General features: G+C 51.8%; 1 protein-coding gene across 3 annotated transcripts in view; it reads left to right on the top strand.

Annotated features, from left to right (window-relative positions):
• Positions 1-14,954, top strand: part of SIL1 (SIL1 nucleotide exchange factor) — a 282,845-nt gene extending 267,891 nt beyond the window's left edge. For all 3 annotated transcript variants that reach the window (XM_024752381.1, XM_024752380.1, XM_024752382.1), the window contains exons 8-10: positions 9,818-9,914; positions 10,359-10,523; positions 14,428-14,954. In XM_024752381.1, coding sequence (XP_024608149.1) covers positions 9,818-9,914; positions 10,359-10,523; positions 14,428-14,784 — 619 coding nt within the window. In that variant the 3' untranslated portion in view covers positions 14,785-14,954. The remainder of the gene's footprint in view (positions 1-9,817; positions 9,915-10,358; positions 10,524-14,427) is intronic.
• Positions 14,955-17,443: the final 2,489 nt, after the last annotated feature.

Here is a 17,443-nt window from a genome sequence, read left to right as displayed (position 1 = left end):
GAGGACAAAGGTGTAGATCTCTGAGAACACTGTCAGGAATACTAGGTGGGTGGAACCTGGGATGCTTAGAACAAAGAACCTGCCTGAGCAGTTACTGTTCAGAGTGAGAGGAATGGCAGGGAAGGCGTTGGGCCCGCTGCTTCAGTCAGGTGATTCAGTGTAGCAGATGACAGGGTATCACCGTCCTCTCTTCTATTTTGCCTCTAACTTCTCTTTTAAGAAGAATGGCCTTCCCTCCAGAAAGAGTAAAACAAACATGGCTAAGAAGAACTTCAGCCCAAAAGTGTGAGGAAGGAGAAGAGCCACTTGCTTCTTAAAATTAGTTAGGGTCTGAAACATCAAATGAAAACTTAATGATATCATCATGAGACCTGTGCATGTGAATGTTTAAGCATCACTGAGAGAGGAGTAAGGAGGCAGGATGGTAACTGTTTTGCTTTTCAAAATAACAAGGCAAGTTATTGAGACTTCATTTTTGGGCATTTCTAAAGAGAGGTGATCTCTTGGAGCTAGTGTGGGTTCCATGAAAATAGACTGATTTAAAGCTTAATATCCCTTCCTTCCTCCTGCCCTTCCTTCTACAGAATAGTACAACCATCTTACGCGTACCACTTGATGACTTTTTTGAAGTGAACATACCCATGTAACTACCACTCGAGTCAAGAAATAGGGTTTTAACAGCACCCCAGAAGACTCTCATGCTCCCTCCTAATTCTAATTTCTTTTTTCAGGAAGATTTGCCAACCTAGATTAGACCGCTGTTATAGACAAAGAGGGAATCTGCATTTCAGAAGCATTTGTCAGAATCTCATGATAATCAAATAGATCAGATAGAGAAATTGATGATCAAGTAGCTACAAATCCGCATGTCTTTAACAATCAGACCTAATAAAGGTTTGTTTATAAGTGGTTAAGTGTCAGCAGAGCCTTCACTGTAGTGATGTGCCAAAGAGATCATGTCAGACTCTGCCTGTCCAACCTGCATTCAGGTTCTCATGTGAGGGCATGGGGGCAGATGACACAGATTCGGAAGGGATAACCAACATGTTAGACAGACAGAATGAAGATCCAGAAGAATAGTGACAGGCTAGGACGAAGGGCCCAGGTAGCAAAGCAACATTTAAAATTTTGTTATTATTCGATTTTTAATTTTATAAATAACCCATATTTGTGGTTTTGTTTTGTTTTGTTTTTTTAAAAAGTCTTACCACACACGAACAAAAGTATGGTGTCAGTCCACCGAATCATTTGTAACTTGTTTTTTACCTTCTCTACTTGTATTCAGGGCCATTTTGGAGAACACTTGACTCATCAGAGGGTGATATGAACAGCCTGCAGGGATTTGACCTAGGCAGGCCCAGTGTTGAGTCAGTTTTGTGACACTACTGCCAAAAACCTAGATGTGCCTCAGGTATTAGGGGCAGATGACCTTGGGTCAGCGTGGCTGGGCCCACTGAACTCTGGAGGGGTTGGCCCAGGGGGAGTCCTGTGGATAGGTGTGAATACCACCTCTGCAGGGATTCGTCAGTACATGGGGCAGTGTCCCATAGAGCATTGTCAAGAAGGCAAAGGATTTCAGGAGTCACATGAAGAATGACTGCTGGATCCCATGAGGCTAGATTTGTGAGAGGGGATCTTTCTCTGGGCATTTGGCTTCTAAGGTTCAGAAGGGCTGACCTGTCAGGGCAGGTTCAGATGACTCTCTCTACTTTGAGAGGGCAGATTCGGACCAGTGGATATAAGCTTCATGAAAGCAGATTTTAGCTCGGTAACAGAAGACGTTTTTCTAGCAATTGGAAGAGTTTAAAGCTAACGTAAGGATGAGTCTCCCTACTGCTGTAATCTTCAACCTTGCAGCCAGTTATCAGACATGCTGTACTGGATAAAAGGTTGGACATTGGATCTAGTTATCCCAAATGCTGGTTCTCAGATCAGTGCCAGGCCTCCTGGTAAGGCTCATGTGAAGCATTTGTGAAAAATCAGGTGTTTGAGCCCTATCTTCTGAGGCTGTGATTCAGTATGTGTAGGGTAAGGGTTAGAATCTGTTAGAATTTTCAGAAAGTGCCCAAAGTGCTCCTTGGAGAAATGGCTTATTCCACAGCAGGTGCAGGAAAAGTACTATATCTTGTACAAGAACATCTTGTGCCAAAAAGTATGGAGGTGCTCAAAGAATGATGGAAATGTGTCAAAAAGACACAGAAACCAACATGAAAATGCTCTTTTTTTTTCAGATTTAATCAGGTATATTTTACATAATCGTAGAACTGGATTATAACCCATAGATTAAATAAGAATCCATACTGATATAAATGAATGAATAAGTAAGGAAGAAGGAAAACTTCTTTTAGGTAGAGTGCCAACAAATACAGATAGAAGCAATGATGGAGTTTGAATATCATCCTTTGACAAACATCATGGTATTAATTATTTTAAATAAGAATTACTGATGAATGCCAGAACTAATGGGTGAAAGTTTGATGAGGAACAGGCTGTCTTCATATCTTAAAGAGCCTCCTCACAAAATATTTATCAATTCGAAAGGGACAAATAATGTCTTTATAGTGGAGAAATCTGGCAGACACCACCATGATCAAGTAATCAAAGTGAACACAGCCACTTGTGAGCCTGAATGACATCATGTGCCTCCTGATATGATGCACCGAGAAAGACAAGACATTGCTTTTGTGGCATTCTTGCCAACCTACACTACCTGAGTCTAATCAGGAAAAAACATCAAGTTCAGGCTGAGGGACATTCTACAACTGGCCTGTACTCTTCAAAACTGTCAATGTAAAAAAAAAACCAAAAAATGAAAAACTGTCAATGTAGTGAAAGATAAAGACAGGCTAAGGAAGGGTGTGTCAAGGTTAAAGGAGATTCAAAGACATGCTTCTCAATTCATCAGGTAAGTCCTGGATTGGACCTTGGACCAAAATTATTTTTCTAAAAAGTATATTATTGGGACAGTTGGCAAAATCTGAATATCTATAGATCATGTATCAATGTTAATTTCCTGATTTTGATAACTGTACTGTGGTTATGTTCTTAGGAAATACACACTTGATACACTTACAGGTAAAGTGGCATCAGATCTGCAACTTACTCTCAAATATTTCAGAAAAAATGTATAAACATACAGAGAGAAAATGAGAAAGCAAATGTAGTAAAATGTTAACAGGTGACTCTTGATAGGAGTCTTTTTTTATTTTGCAACTTTTCTGTAGGTTATTTTTCTGTATAATTCTCTGTAGTAGTTTTTAAGTGCCCAGTCTGAAATGATTTAAGGGAGGGGGGAAATGCCCAAGGTGATTATGATGCAGAGCTATGTTTGAGAGCTACCAGATGTCAAGAAGATTCTTCGGTGCCCCTTCCTCTGAGGCCCCTTTGTCTCTCCAGAGGTAGGAAGATTATCATTCTGTGTGTTTGTGTCTGGAAAGAGGTTCTAGAGATACTGTTGTGAGCTTTATCATTGTGGTGAACTGTGGGTGTCCCACATTTGCTTAAATGACTGGCATCTGGTTGGGGACTGTATTTGAATGGGTCCAGTGATTCTCCTTCTTTTCTCTAGTGTCCAGATAGAACTTCTGAGGGGCCTAATGCGGTTCCCACCACAGTTAGGTGGTATGAAGCTCGTAATAGGCTGGATGTTTTGTTTCTCCTGGGGGCTTCACTTTCATGTGGAAGAGTTGTACGTGGCATTTATTTTTTTGGTGAACCTATTCTGTCTTTATTTAAGTTGGTAACTGTCCACATCTTGATTAACAGATGCTTAACCCTGTTAATCCCTAGATGGCAGGCTACTATAGATCCCAAATGAACCTATTTCAGTCCTTGTGTTTCACAGGTGATGAAGGCCACACGCTAGGGCACAAACAGGATGAGGCCATCGGAGAAGGGATCTTTCTCTCTGGGCAAGAAGATGAGCATGCACAGTGTCACCAGTCAGGACCACAGATGATTAAGCCTGCGGTGTGCCCCCTTTCCCTGCTGCACAGCATCTTCGCAGAGAGCGTTTCAGAACAATGGTAGCTTTTTCTTCTGTTATGAAGACAGAAGAAATAATAATTGTCCTACTTAGAAATATTGCAGGGACTCATGAGAGGGCACATACCCCATGTGTCTCATGTCCCCAGTGTGCCGTGGACAAGCCTGATATCTAGGTTTGGACTGAAACTCCGGATGACACAGGCTCTGCACCAGGGGTTTCACCTTAGTATTTCCTCAGCCCCCGTCGAACCAGTCAACCTAATCCTTATTTCCCGTCCTGAAACTCTGCCTTTTTGTTTTTCTCCTTTTCCACTGATTCAAACTCCCTTTTTAGCCCTTGTTGTTTTGATTCACCTGTGCACAGGATTTCTGTGCATTTCCTGTTTCTGTGCACACACCCTGGTGCCAGCAGTGCCTGCTTCATGGCCCTGTGCATTGCAGAGGACCCCACACTGAAAAGGGCCTGTATTTGATTTAATGCTCTGCCCTCACCATCTTGAAATTCCTAATAGCTTTAAGAACAACTAAATGTTCACATTTTCATGAACATTATGTAGTGAGTCCTGAGTGACAGGGAAGGAGGAGGGCAGCTTCTGAATCTGAAGTGGGCAGCATTCTCATGAGCCCCCCGGCCACCCTGAGATCAGCTCCACCACCTCCTCAATGCCCCCTAGACACTTGCTCAGCTTGGTTAGCTGAAATATGACCTCTGACCCTTGGCATATTGCCCACATCAGTCACCCTGACCCAGAGCGTTTGGTTTCTGCAAATACAATCACTTCCATTTCTGCGTGCACCCCACCCGCCCCCCGCCTTCAAGATTAACAGAGTAGCAGCTGCTGCCATCCCTCTGCACACAGACAGCTGACTCGCCCGCTGATTGTGAACATCCCAGTAATCCAAGTGCTAATGGTATTTATTCAGTCCAGCCAGCTTAGCCCTGAACAAGGTTTATTCTCATTTATCTCATTGGAGACGAGCTACGTCCTTAATATCCTTCTGTTGACTTTGAGCACACCAGCGCCACTGATGTCGCTGAGAGGCGTTCCAGGCCCCTGCCCTTCCAACTCACTCACATCCCCAGCTGTCAGGACACCCATCTTCCAGCCAGCAAGACACCCCTACCCCCACCCTCAGGCGTGGGCCACAGCTCCAGTCCTGAGTCTGTAGGCTAGGAGGGGGATGAGGCCAGCATACATGTGCCTGGGGCATCTGGGGTGAATAAAAGCAGTGTTCTCAAGGATATGGTCTGGCCTCTTTGTGTAGCAAACCCACTATAATTATAATCTTTCAGTCACAATGTATTGTCTAGCATTTTGGCACTCGTTAGCTATTCTATCTTTAACTCAAGGTAGTTTTAGCTCTGCCTCACAGGTGAAGAAACTGAAGTGAAGGGACTTGCCCAAGGTCATCAGCCATTGTTTACAGGATTCTCACCAAGAGTTCTCCAGACTTTCACCCTGGCACATTCTGTAGACCTCACTCTGAGCTATTTTGGGCATTTCTTCCCCCAAAACATAGCAGTGAGCATTCAGAGCCCAAGGCTGAGCTGCCTGGAGAGAGAGAGGGGTTCTGAGAGCATGTTGGTGTCTGCCCCTCTAGGGCAGATTGCTCAAGAAAAGCCCTTCTCTGCTGTCCCTGCCTGGATGGACTGAGTGCCATCTGGAAATGCTAGCCTGGTTTTTCCTACCCTCCTGATGTGTTTCCTCAGCCTCTTTGACTGGGTGGTGCTAAAAGGCTTTTTTCGGAAGCCTGGCTTCCATGTGCTAAGTCTGCTTTGAACCTTGAAGCTGGGGCCTGGTAGGAGTAGTGGGTGGACCATCAAGGACTCACTTGGGCCCCATTACCGTACCATCCAGCCAGCTTGTATGGAACCCCTGATGTGTCCGTGGAGCCACTGAAGCCCTGAAGCCTGGGGTAGAGCTCAGAGTTACGTGAGTTCCCTCATTTAAGCTAGTCAGGGTGTGGGCCCAGGGCTGCTAAGGCTGCACTTGGCCCCACTCAGCCATAGGCCCACATTTGGCCCATGGTCCTGCTCTACTTACCCAAGTTTTCAGGACTCTGCTGCAGGTGAAAAAGTAAATTCATTGCCTTATGAAAGTGATTTTCACAAGTGGCAAAAGGCACCAGGCTTTCCCTTTTTCTCTCTGGTTTACTTCTCCTGCGTTTGAGTTCTATTCTTTCCTGCTCTAAATGGCTTCCCTCCATGGGGATGGTTTGGGTTGGGATGGGACCTGGCTGCTATTGGCATGGCTATAGGTGCTTCTGGCTTACAGCAACCTACCTACCTTGTGAAGAAGAGAACTTCTTTGTCCTGACTCCAGTGTAGAAGACTGAAAAGCTCTGATTGCCAGTCCTCGGCAACCAACGGAGGGCCTGGTGGGGGGCAGATATGATGAGCCAGTATTGGGCCATAAGCACTCCCTGCGGGGTTGGGACCTGCCCCCTCAGGACCACAAGGAGTGGAAGAGGCAGCCATCAGTGGAAGGGAAGAAAGGGGTGTCAGTGCCTGGTGAGGAAGAAAGGATGCTGGGCAGATACCGACACACACCACGTAACAGTCGGCCTGACCTGGAATTGTGAGCTATGCCTGGCTCAGAGTGTCCCTCCAGCTCATCTCCCACCCTGGGGTCACTGTCCTGAGGCAGGCCCTTCTCCTGGGCCCTCTCTTGTGTCTGTATGCCCTAGAAGTGCTTGTTTCCAACTCCCCATTTTGCCTTGCGTGTGTCGAGGAAGGAGAAGCAGGAGCAGGTTCCACTTGCTGGGCAGGGTATGAGTCCTGTGTCTCTTCATCCTCAGTCGCAGCCTGACCTGCCCTTGTGTCAGGAGTCAGCTGCACTCCTCAGCCCTGTTTTCTGTGATTCTTCAGGGCAGCCTTCCACTGAATGGTCTGCTTGCCTCTCTGTACATGCTCATGCTGTTCCCTGAGCACATGCCTGTCGTCTGGTGCACAGGCTGTCTTCCTCACTTGTACTCCAGTCTTCTGCAGTCTCTCTTCTTCCAGGCAGCCCTCCTGGCTCTTCCAGAGCAGACATTCTTTCTCTGAACCCCCACAGACCTTAGGTTCAGAGCCACCTGGTACGGCCTAAAAGTTACATAGCCGTTCATTTATTCACTCTGAAACCTGTAAGTAGAATACGGCGGTGTGGTGTCTCTCCTGTGTGTGGAGCCTGGCTTGTTGAGTGTTGAGTGGCAGAGAACAGGCTGAGTGTCCCCAAGGATCTGTTCTGCACATGGGGCTTCTCTGAGCAACTGCCTGGACAGTGCCTTGCCTCTAGATCTTTCCTAGGACAGTGCTTTCTGGCCCTTTCTAACTCACATTGGGGCTCTGATAGACAAAATGCTGGGGAAGCCATATATCTTCTTGGCTTTTGGCATCTTTTGTTTACTCCCATTGGCTTATTCTTTCTCTGGAGGATCCTAGGAATTTGCCTACACAGTATGTGCCCTCCCCTTTTGCCCCTGGTAGTTTGTTTTCTTGTTTGTGCTGTGGTTCCCTTTGGGGTTTGAGTCTTCTCTCCCCTTCTGCCAGGTGAAACCTGGGTGGGCAGAGTCCCAGTATTATTCATGTCTCTCCCCTCTCCCAGTACTGCCCAAGTTAGTGACAGGGCTGCTACTCTGGGAGCTGCTTAGGCTGGGTCTCCTTGGAGACCCCTCTGCTCCTGAGCTCTGAGCTTGTCTTTCAGGGTTAGCCAGGTGATTGTTTCTGGGTCTTGTTCTCAGCAGATCTGTAGACAAGGATGAAGCTTCACATGACGTCTTTGGAGGGCCTTGTCTGTGCCGCTCTGCAGGCCCACTGGGGATGGGGCTCCTAGGTGCTGTTCCCTGAGGCTGATGAGATGTTGGGCCTCACAGCCCCCCTTCCTTGGGAGACTGTGTTTGACGTTTGTGTGAATTTCTCAGCGTGGTCGACTTCTTTTCCTAGACCCTGCCTGTTGTGGGTGAGCGTTCCTCAGACACGTGACGGCAGAGACAGCCCTAATTAACTCACGCTTTGATGAAGCAGCTGCCTTTCTCAAGTTGGGGGAGCAGGGGGCAGGGAAGAGGCTCAGCTCCATAATCGCTGCATTGGCGCCCACCTGCCTATCTGGAGAGGAGCTGTCAGCCTTCTTCCCCAGGGACCCCAGTGCATCTCCAGGCTGCTCCTCAGACACAAGTGAAGTTGCAGTGGGAAAGGCCGGCACCCACCCTGCGCATCCTTTTGCAGAGAAGATGCAGAGGGATGCAGGCGCCTCCCATTTTACAGCAGGAAAACTGGCTCCATGTGCTAAGTCTGCTTCGAACCTTGAAGCTGGGGCCTGGTAGGAGTAGTGGGTGGACCATCAAGGACTCACTTGGGCCCCATTACCGTACCATCCAGTCAGCTTGTATGGGGTGCCTGCTGTGTGCCAGGCCCTCTCCTGTGAGCGGCAGTGTGCTCTCTCTCTTGTTACCTGCCTCTCCTTTTCTCTGGGTTTTGGATCAGGAATCGACTCTGATTTGTCTGTACTCTGCCTTACTCTCCAAGATATTCTGAGGGCCCCCTGCTAAGATTGTGGGTTAGGAGAAACAGGTGCTTTTTGGGTCTCCAGGGTACTTTGTGGTGGCCATGCTAAGATAAGGCAGCCAGGGCCCAGAAGAGACTGGGTGCCCTCTGTGTGCTTGCTGTCTGGGTGAGGGTGACAGCCACTGTCTCACCTCTGGTCCAGCCTCTCCCCTTGCTGCTGGTCTCAGGCCTTTTTACATGCCTGCCACCTTTCTTTTCTGAGGCCTCATAAGCTGCTGATGAAGGAATCTTGACCTTCGAAGGCCTAACTACACAGATCCCCGCGCTTGGCACTTGCTCCTTAATGCATCATCAGTTTGATCTTAGAAAGTAAGGGGTTCCCAGCCATGTCCCTGTCTGGCACCCTGCCCTAGAGGAGGTCTCACCCTCCAGGACCCCCATCCTTTCATCCATGAGCGCTTTGCCTGAAATATTTGTTTAAAGCTCATCACTCTTTCTCTAGCCCAGAATGGGGACTGGCGTTCCAGAGGCAGCTCTGGGTTCTTTGTGTTTCAGTGTTGCCCGTTTGTTGGTTGATACAGTCAGTCATGGTTGTACACATATGTTGCTTCATTCACTCCTTACTGTCCAGGGCCCTACGCCATGGCAGACCCTGTGCTGGGTGCTGAGATACGGGGACAATCATAGTAGCTGCTTTCACATAGTGGAGAGTCCAACAGAGAGGCAGCTGGGTTAGGATCTACTCAGGGATGCAAAGGCTCCCTGGATGTTGTTCTTTCTGCTTGCCTTCCTCCCATAAGTGTTTACTCTATACTGTCTGTGTGCTCCACCCAGGAGGAGAGAGAGAGGAAGGGGTCCCTGGCCCTGGAGCTACACACCCTGAAGGGAACAGATCGTTAGTGATTCCCCCAGAGTGTGATGCACCTGGGATCATGGAAGGGGGAAGCACGTAAGGCTGGCTTGAGGAGCGTGGAGGAGGGCTTTCCATAGGAGGGACACTGAAGTAGCATCTTCAGCATCAGAGGGATCTTAAAATGGTAGCGGTGATTTCCATTCCCAGATCGCCCCAGCCCATTGGCTGATAGGGAGTGGACACTGGCCTGGGGCCCTTGGCCCTGCTGTCTGTGCCATAGGCCATTGTACCCAGGTGGACCTACACCAGTTTGTTTCTGTTCCCCAGATAAGTTCTAGCTTGTCCAGAGTGGGAACACCCCCTGTGCACCTTGTTCCTCCCCAGGGATGGCTGCTGTGGTGGTAGCCCTCTTACCTGGGTTGGGCCCAGGGGCGTGCCCCCAAGTTGGTGAGTAGGTGTAAAGTCCTGCTTTCCTGTGCTTCCCCCTCCAGCAACCCAAAGGTCCAGGTGGAGGCCATTGAGGGAGGAGCCTTGCAGAAGTTGCTGGTCGTTCTGGCCACAGAGCAGTCTCTCACTGCAAAGAAGAAGGTGCGTTTCTGCTGCCTTTTTCCCGCCCAGACCCCAGCACACCCGTGGAGCCTAAAAGACAAGGGTCCCTTTCCGGGTTGTACACGTCACCCTTGGGGGCCTGAGTGGCCATCCGCTGGGTGGCGTAGGGGGAGAGGTCCCCTTCACCTAAAGCAGCACAGCAGTATGTGAGGCATCCGGAGCCCTGCTCCCACGGTGCAGTCTCAGGTTCAACACCCTGGTGTCCTGCCCTGGGCCTCCGTTTGTCCACTGGGTGGTGTTGAAGGAGTCTGATATCTCTCCTGGCTCTCACAGCCCTGGGTACTGGGGTGAGCTATACCCAAGGGTGGTGGTTGGGGCCAGGAAGAATGGGAGCTGGGCTGGGGTAGCTGGGGTACCTCCGGGTGCTTGCCCCAAGGCCTAGTTTCTGTGGCCCCTCACCCATCTGGATCTGTGCCTCCCCAGGTTCTGTTTGCCCTGTGCTCCTTACTGCGACACTTCCCCTATGCCCAGCAGCAGTTCCTGAAGCTGGGGGGACTGCAGGTGCTGAGGAGTCTGGTCCAGGAGAAGGGCATGGAGGTGCTGGCCGTGCGCGTGGTCACTCTGCTCTACGACCTGGTCACTGAGAAGGTGAGTGCCCAGGCCTGTCCTGCCTCCCGTGCACTTTGCTTTGTGTTTGTTTCTGGCCATTTGACCCTCCCCACTCCCCATATCTTCCATCCATTCCCTACATCCTCATAGCTGAGTGTCCTGAGCAAACATGCCAGCCCTGAGCTGGGCTGACAGGGATGCTATGGAGCCCAGGATTTCTGAGATGTCAGGGCAGATGTCCTGTGGGAAGTGACTGCTGAGCTAAAACCTGAGGGCTGGTGAAGAGTGGGAGGGGAGGAGGGGGCACTGGCAGTGGTCAGGGGTCAGCATGATGAAGGGTCAGTGTGACCAGAAGCCAGAAACAGCCAGGATCAGCCCTTCATGGAATAAAAGGTCATTTGGCTGAAACCTGGGGTGCGGGTGACCAGGAGCAGCTGTGTCTGGGAGCCATCACAGTAGCCAGGAGACTGAGGAGCCAGGGGCTGGAATGATGCTGAATCTTAAGATTCTAGAAACCTGGAGGTGCCTCCTCTGGGAGCTTTGGCTCTGGGCAGGGGCTCAGACTGGCTGCCACTGAAGGACCCAGGGACCCACGGGCTTGCCATCTGGGAGGAGACTTGGTCCCCAGTCCACTTTGGTGTTTTTGAGCCTGAGAAGTGTCTTAATTAAGGAGAGGGTAAAACCAGCCAGGGCTGATTCTTAATTCAGCTGCTGCAGAGAGCATTGGCAGGGTTTTCTCAGCTGCCTCTCTGGGGCCACACTCTCCCTACAGCCAACTGCGGATTAGTGGAGCAGGGCTGGGCAGCCGCTGGAAACCACTTCTGAATGTTGGAGGAAGAGGGGCCCAGCCCTTCCTCCCTGGCCCTCCCCTGCGCACCCCTCCCGCCAGGCCTCAGGCCAAGGATCAGGGTTGTCTGTTGCTGCTTTTCTCTCCACCTGTTGGCTTTTGTGTGTGTGTACTCACTCACTCTGTCTCTCTTGTCCTGTCTTGTCTTTCAGCCTCTCTCTCTCTCTCTCTCCCCCTCTCCCCCTTTCTCTTCCTCCACCCCTCTAAGCTGCAGAAACCCTGTTTCTCAGAACAGCAAGCAGCCATGTGGTCCTCACGTCCCATTAATAGGGCCAGGGCACAGCTGACATCCTGGGAGTGGGCCAGCAAGCCAGGGGAAGGACATGTACACAGGCTTGGCATTTCCCGGGAGAAACCTATCACTTTGCCCTTGTGACTTGGGTGTCTCTTTGCTGCCCCCAGCCCTGGCGTAGCGGGCACTGTGACTTTGCTTCATCCCTGGAGAGCTACCACTGGCAGTCTCACCAAGGCTGCCCTGGTGAGAGGCAGGCCCCTGAGTCAGCTGGCCCCGGAGCCGACCTTTGAGGCTTTGGGGTGCTGTGAATATCAGAGAGGGAGTGGCGTCTCTCTGCAAACAGTATGGAGACAGCCATCCTCCTACAGGTGGAGGACCGTGGAGGAGTTTCAGCCAGAGAGTGTTAGAACAGATGGCAGCCATACTTTACGCTTGAGGCAGTCAGGGCTTCTTGTTCTTACGGTTTCTCAGAGAGAATAAAGAGCTAGTCAAACTAGCCAAACCCATCTGGGGATGGGTCCAGAGCTGCCTGAAGGTAGAGGTGTGACAGGTTGCCAACCAGGGGGTGCCATGCACCTTGAGGGCATCTTTGGTGTCGGGAGGTAGCAGCTGAAGGCAGAATTCCCATGAGAGTGTGGGACCACCTCTCAGATTGTTAGGGTCCTTGGCACACCGGCTTACCCCTTCTGTGGTCTGCCAGACCCCAGGCATTTCTTCTTCTGTCCCTTGGCTCTTGGTGGGCCCTCCACTAAGAAACTATGCCCTGACATCTGGGCTCCTGCAGAGCTGGGATGCCCTCCTGTGGTCATGAGCCCACGTCCTCTCGTGCCTTCTTGGAGCTGAAGGGCCGCAGGGGTGACCTGCCCGCTGGTTCCTTCCACAGGTGTTGACTGGGTATCTGCCCCATGGTCCCTGCCCTCCTGGTGCTTTCAGGCAGACATTTATCAGAGAATCTCCTAGAGCATGTAGGCCCTGGAGGCTTATGATCAGGGCCCTAACCTCTTCTGGGGAGTCAAAGGAGGTGCTGAGTGAGAGAAATGAGGGGTGAGTCAAGTTGACTGTGGAGTCAGTGTTGGGTGAGAGGGTGCCTGGAAGGGGGAGCTGCACGTACATAGATCCTGGGGGAGAGTTGGTGTGACGGGTGCCAGAGTGAGGGCATGTGTGGGGAGGAGCCCAAGTGCAGGCAGGGCCAGATCCTGAAGAGCCTCCAAGTCCCAGGGAAGGGAGTCAGTCTTTATCATCAGAAATGCCAAGCTGTGAAGGGTTTGGGGCTGTGTCATTGTCTGCTGTCAGAGGACTGGAGGATGCAGGCTGGGAGCGGGAGGCAGGAGACTGCAAAAGTGCAGTGAGGAGCAGCGCCCATGGGGCAGAGAGCTGGGAGGACTGGGATGTGTTTGGAGGTGGAGCTGGCAGGACTTGGGAGTAGGTTAGGAAAGGACTACTCCATCCCTCTCAGCCTTTTCTGTCCCAGGATGCTGACCCCCCTCCTCCCCTGCTTCCTCTGCCAGCTCCAACAAGCGCCACAGCCATCAGGTTCTCCACTGTGGCCCCTGATCTTTTTCTGGGCTTCCCTCTTGCCTTCCCTGTCATCTGCATGCCTCATCCTCCCCTGGAGTTAGGGCAGTGATTTCTTCTTTCTTCTTGCAAGTACATTTAGTACAACCAGTATGGGACATCTCTACCCATTGCCGACCCTCCATCTCTGCATAGCCTTCCTCTGACATTTGAAATAAGTTGGTAGACTCCTGGTGGCTAGCCGTGATCGTATAGTGATTAGTACTCTGCATTGCGAAATAAGTTGGTAACTTGTCGGGTTTCAGGTGTTTCCTCCGGCAGCCTGGCAGGATCGGTTCCCGCCATATTCTGATGGGGCTGGGTTTCTGCACTTACCAGACACAGGCCATGCCTGTGACTTCCTGCCCAAACTTTCCTCAACTCCCCAGGCCCTCAGCATAATGGCCAGGGACGCCCAGGGCTCCAAGCATTCTGGGCCCCAGCCTGGCCCTCGTGCCCCATCGACCATAACAGCCTGCTGGTCTTCAAACATGAGGTGGGCCCAGGCCTATTGTTGCAACCCTCCTGTGTCTGTGAACCCTACACCCTTATCCCCTTGGTCAACTCCCACAAGCCCCTCAAGGCTCAGGGACTTGCCAGCCTCCTCTGTCGCCCGTGCCCTAACTCCTGTGAGGGAGTGGATCTGTAGTTGTGGTGATGGTGATGTGATGCTGCTGCTGGTACAGCTAACGTTTGTTGATGGCGAAGCTCACATTGTGGGTGTGCTCTCTGTGCTGGGCACTGGCTGCATGGTCACTGTCCCACTGAGTTCTCCCAACAGTCCTGAAGGGGTTACGTCCTCTCCTCCATATAAGAGATGATGGCATTGGGTCTCAGGGAGGCAAAGTGCTAGCCCAAGGTCATTCCGTCATTCAGCTGTCAGTGGTGGAGCAGGAATTTGAATCCAGACTGTCTGCCTCCACACCACCCTGCTGGATGAAATGTATCATGATATTTCGGACTTATTGAGTTAATTTTTAATCTCCTGATAGATCCTGAGCTCCTTGAGGGCAGGGACCATGTCTCCATCTTGGTTTCTCCAGCACCTGGCACATTACACAGTTGTTTTTGATGAGTGGATGGATGGACAGATGGGTGGACATATGGATGAGCTGGAGAGCATGTGTGAAGCTATGAGTCCAGTTGGCCTTCTCCCATGAAGGGCCTTTGAGGCCCAAGGGGAAGGAGGAAGAGGGTGCAGACTCATGGGTCAGCCATGTGCCTTCGAGTCTAAAAGGCAGGGCTGACTGCTCTCTGTGTGTTCTTTCCCCTTCCCACACCCTGGCCCCTGGCCGTGTGGATGGCAGATGTTTGCTGAGGAGGAGGCCGAGCTGATGCGGGAGACGTCCCCAGAGAAGCTGCAGCAGTACCGCCAGGTGCACCTCCTGCCAGGCCTTCAGGAACAGGGCTGGTGCGAGATCACTGCCCACCTCCTGGCACTGCCAGAGCACGATGCCCGTGAAAAGGTGCTACAAACGCTGGGTGCCCTCCTGGCCACCTGTCGGGACCGCTACCGTCAGGACTCGCAGCTCAACAGGACGCTGGTCATCCTCCAGGCTGAGTACCAGGCACTGGCTGCCCTGGAGCTCCAGGATGGCGAGGATGAGGGCTACTTCTGGGAACTCCTGGGCTCTATCAACAGCTTGCTGAAGGAGCTAAGATGAGGCTGCCCCTGACACTGGGACTAGACTGGGATGCTGCTAGTGAGGCTGAGGGGCACCAGCTGGGGTGGGCTTTTCAGGGGATACCAGCTAGGAGGGAGGACTTCCCCATTGGAGCCTGGGCATCGTCTGGGCAGTGCTGGCCTGGCCATTAAATGGAAGCATGAAGGCCATTGTCTGTCTGTTTACTGTGTGTCTGTGCAGACTGGGCACAGTGCTTTGGTGGTCTTTGGGTGATAGCGCCCTGAGGTCCCCTGGTGACGTGCTGGGTGGTCAGTCCAGGGCATCCAGTAACAGGCCCCGTGGGAAGGGTCTGGGCCCAGGAGTTGGAAAACCCCAGTTGGGACCCAGCTCCTTACCAGCCAATGAGTGGCTCTGTGACTTTGGGAAGTCATTTAACTTCCCTGAGGCTGTTTCCTCATCTGTCAAAGGGGAATGCTGTTAAATGAGAGAAAACATACATAAAGCACTACACCAGTGCCTGGCACTCGTGCTTGTCACCTCCTCATCCAGCTATGTCAGGAGGTCTGGGTAATCATCTCACTGCCCCCTTCATCCTGTGCCTACATATTAGTTTCAAGGCCACTGGCACTGGCAGAAGCCTGAGGGCGTCTCTACACGCAGGGATGCCGTGTCAGCCCAGGCAGCTGATGGGCGAGGCTGGAGCTTTTGGTGCTGGGGCCTGGGTGGTGGGACTGCGGTGGCTGCGTGCCCTCTGGAGGCCTTTGGGTGTAGGCCTAACTCTGGGAGAGGAGTAATCTCGATAAAGCTGGTAGTGGGAGCCCAGGCCTGCCAGGCCCACCTGACGGGGCAGAGGTGCTTCTCTGTGCCCTTGCCCCTCTTCTGTGTCCGTGGTGATCTGCACTGAGCTGGAGGAGGCGGCCTTGGAGGCAGGGGCAGCCGAGCCTGACAAGTCGCTGCTCCCACCCCAGAGAAGTTGGGAGCCTGCCGCAGGTTGCCATGGCAACCCCTGCTCTGGGCTTTCCTGATTTGGATTCTGGTGCGTTTGTTTTTCTGCCTTTCCCAATGCACCAGAGGCTCACTCCTGCTGCTCAGGCAGCCCCTCCCAGCCTCCATGTAGAAGTCTCCCCATCCTGGCCTTGCATGTAGAAATCTCAGCTTCACTGAGCTGAGGAGAAATTGAGGCCCAGAGAAACCTGGGGCAAGTTGGTGGCTTCCTTCCCTGCAGTCTCTTTGCTCGGCCTCAGACCCTCTCCTGCCCACCTCATGCCACAACACACAGGAAGCCTGGGAGTGCTGCTGGCTGCAGAGAGCTCTCCCAGGAGGGTGGGAGGAAAGCAGAAGTCTGTTGAGCCGGGGTAGGATGCCTCAGGGCTCGGCCGTTGTGGGGATCAGACCCAAAGTCTATCAAGTGTTGGATACCTACTGACTCACTGCCTTTAAAACCTCTCAGTAGCCTTCGAAGTACATTTTACATATGAGGAAATCATGGCCAGAGAGGCTAAATGATCTGCCTGAGATCACACAGGTTGTGAGTGGCAGAGCTGGAGTTTGCTAGGCTGAGCATGCTGTGGAAAGCTTGAATGTTTGGCTCAGAAGAGTATCATTTTAATTTGACAGGCAGTGGTGGGAGGGCCAGGAGAGATGGCAGAGCAGGGCAGGGTACAGAAAGGAAGTGTTGGGACCTGGCTAAGGCCAAGGTCAAGAGTCACTTTAAAGAGGGTGTCAGGAGACTCTCAGGTGAATTTGAGAAAGGGGGAAGGTGAGACATAGGGGAATGGGACTGCCCTGGCACATGGAGAGGGGGAGCTTGGACTTGGGAACAAGTCTGGTCTGAGTCTCGGTCCTGGCAGAGGTGAGCACTGAGGCTGTAGGAGCAGGTGCACTATTTGGATGAGGGCTGACAGAAATGTGGGGAGCTGTGGAAGGAGGGCTTGTGAGGCCCCTGTGGTAGTATCAGGCTAGGACTGAGGATCCCCAGAGCCATTGAAGCTTTTGTAACCACCAGGGTCTGATCTGGGATATGGGAAGGGGTTCCCACGGAAGGAGTGACACTAGTAGAGGCCTAATTGAGGACCCCGGTATCTCTTCTGCCCTCAGGTATGCTGCATAAAATAGCATACCTGTAAAGCGGAAAGGAGATTTGGGGCCATGAACTCTTGGGGAGAGGGGACGCTGGGGCCGAGAAAAGAGCATATGGGGGGTGAGAGAGGGGAGCCAGACCAGTGCCAGGCTGCCACAGCCGGGTGATGGGACCGTTTCTCCCTTCTTCTCCACTTCACATACACACAGACAAGGCATCAGGGCGGGTGAAGCTTGGTCTGCAGTCTGTCTTCTCAGTGGCCTCATCTGGGTTCATCATGGGCCTCTGACTTTTTGGTCCTGGACCCTGAAGCAGACCTTCCAGGGACACAGGCAGCAGTGTGACCCAGGGCTCAGGCTCAGGCTGCATGGGTGTGGATTCTGGTTCTGCCACCCAGTTCATCAGTGATGGTTGTCTGCAGGTCTAGGAGGAGCCCTTTTCTGCCTTCCCTTTGGGTGCCATCCTGGGAACAGTGCCCAGGGAGTGTGACCTGGGCTTGAAGTTAGGCAGAAAGTGGTAATGGCGGGCGGGCATGGTGACCAGACTTGGGGTGATTCAGCTTCTTCCTGCCAGGGCCTGGAAGCCGTTTATTTCTTCTCCCACCCCTGTCACGTGGTG

Source organism: Neophocaena asiaeorientalis, unplaced genomic scaffold, assembly GCF_003031525.2.
Source record: "Neophocaena asiaeorientalis asiaeorientalis breed wild unplaced genomic scaffold, Neophocaena_asiaeorientalis_V1.1 scaffold204, whole genome shotgun sequence".
Taxonomy (NCBI): domain Eukaryota; kingdom Metazoa; phylum Chordata; class Mammalia; order Artiodactyla; family Phocoenidae; genus Neophocaena; species Neophocaena asiaeorientalis.
This window is presented reverse-complemented; position numbering and strand designations above follow the sequence as displayed.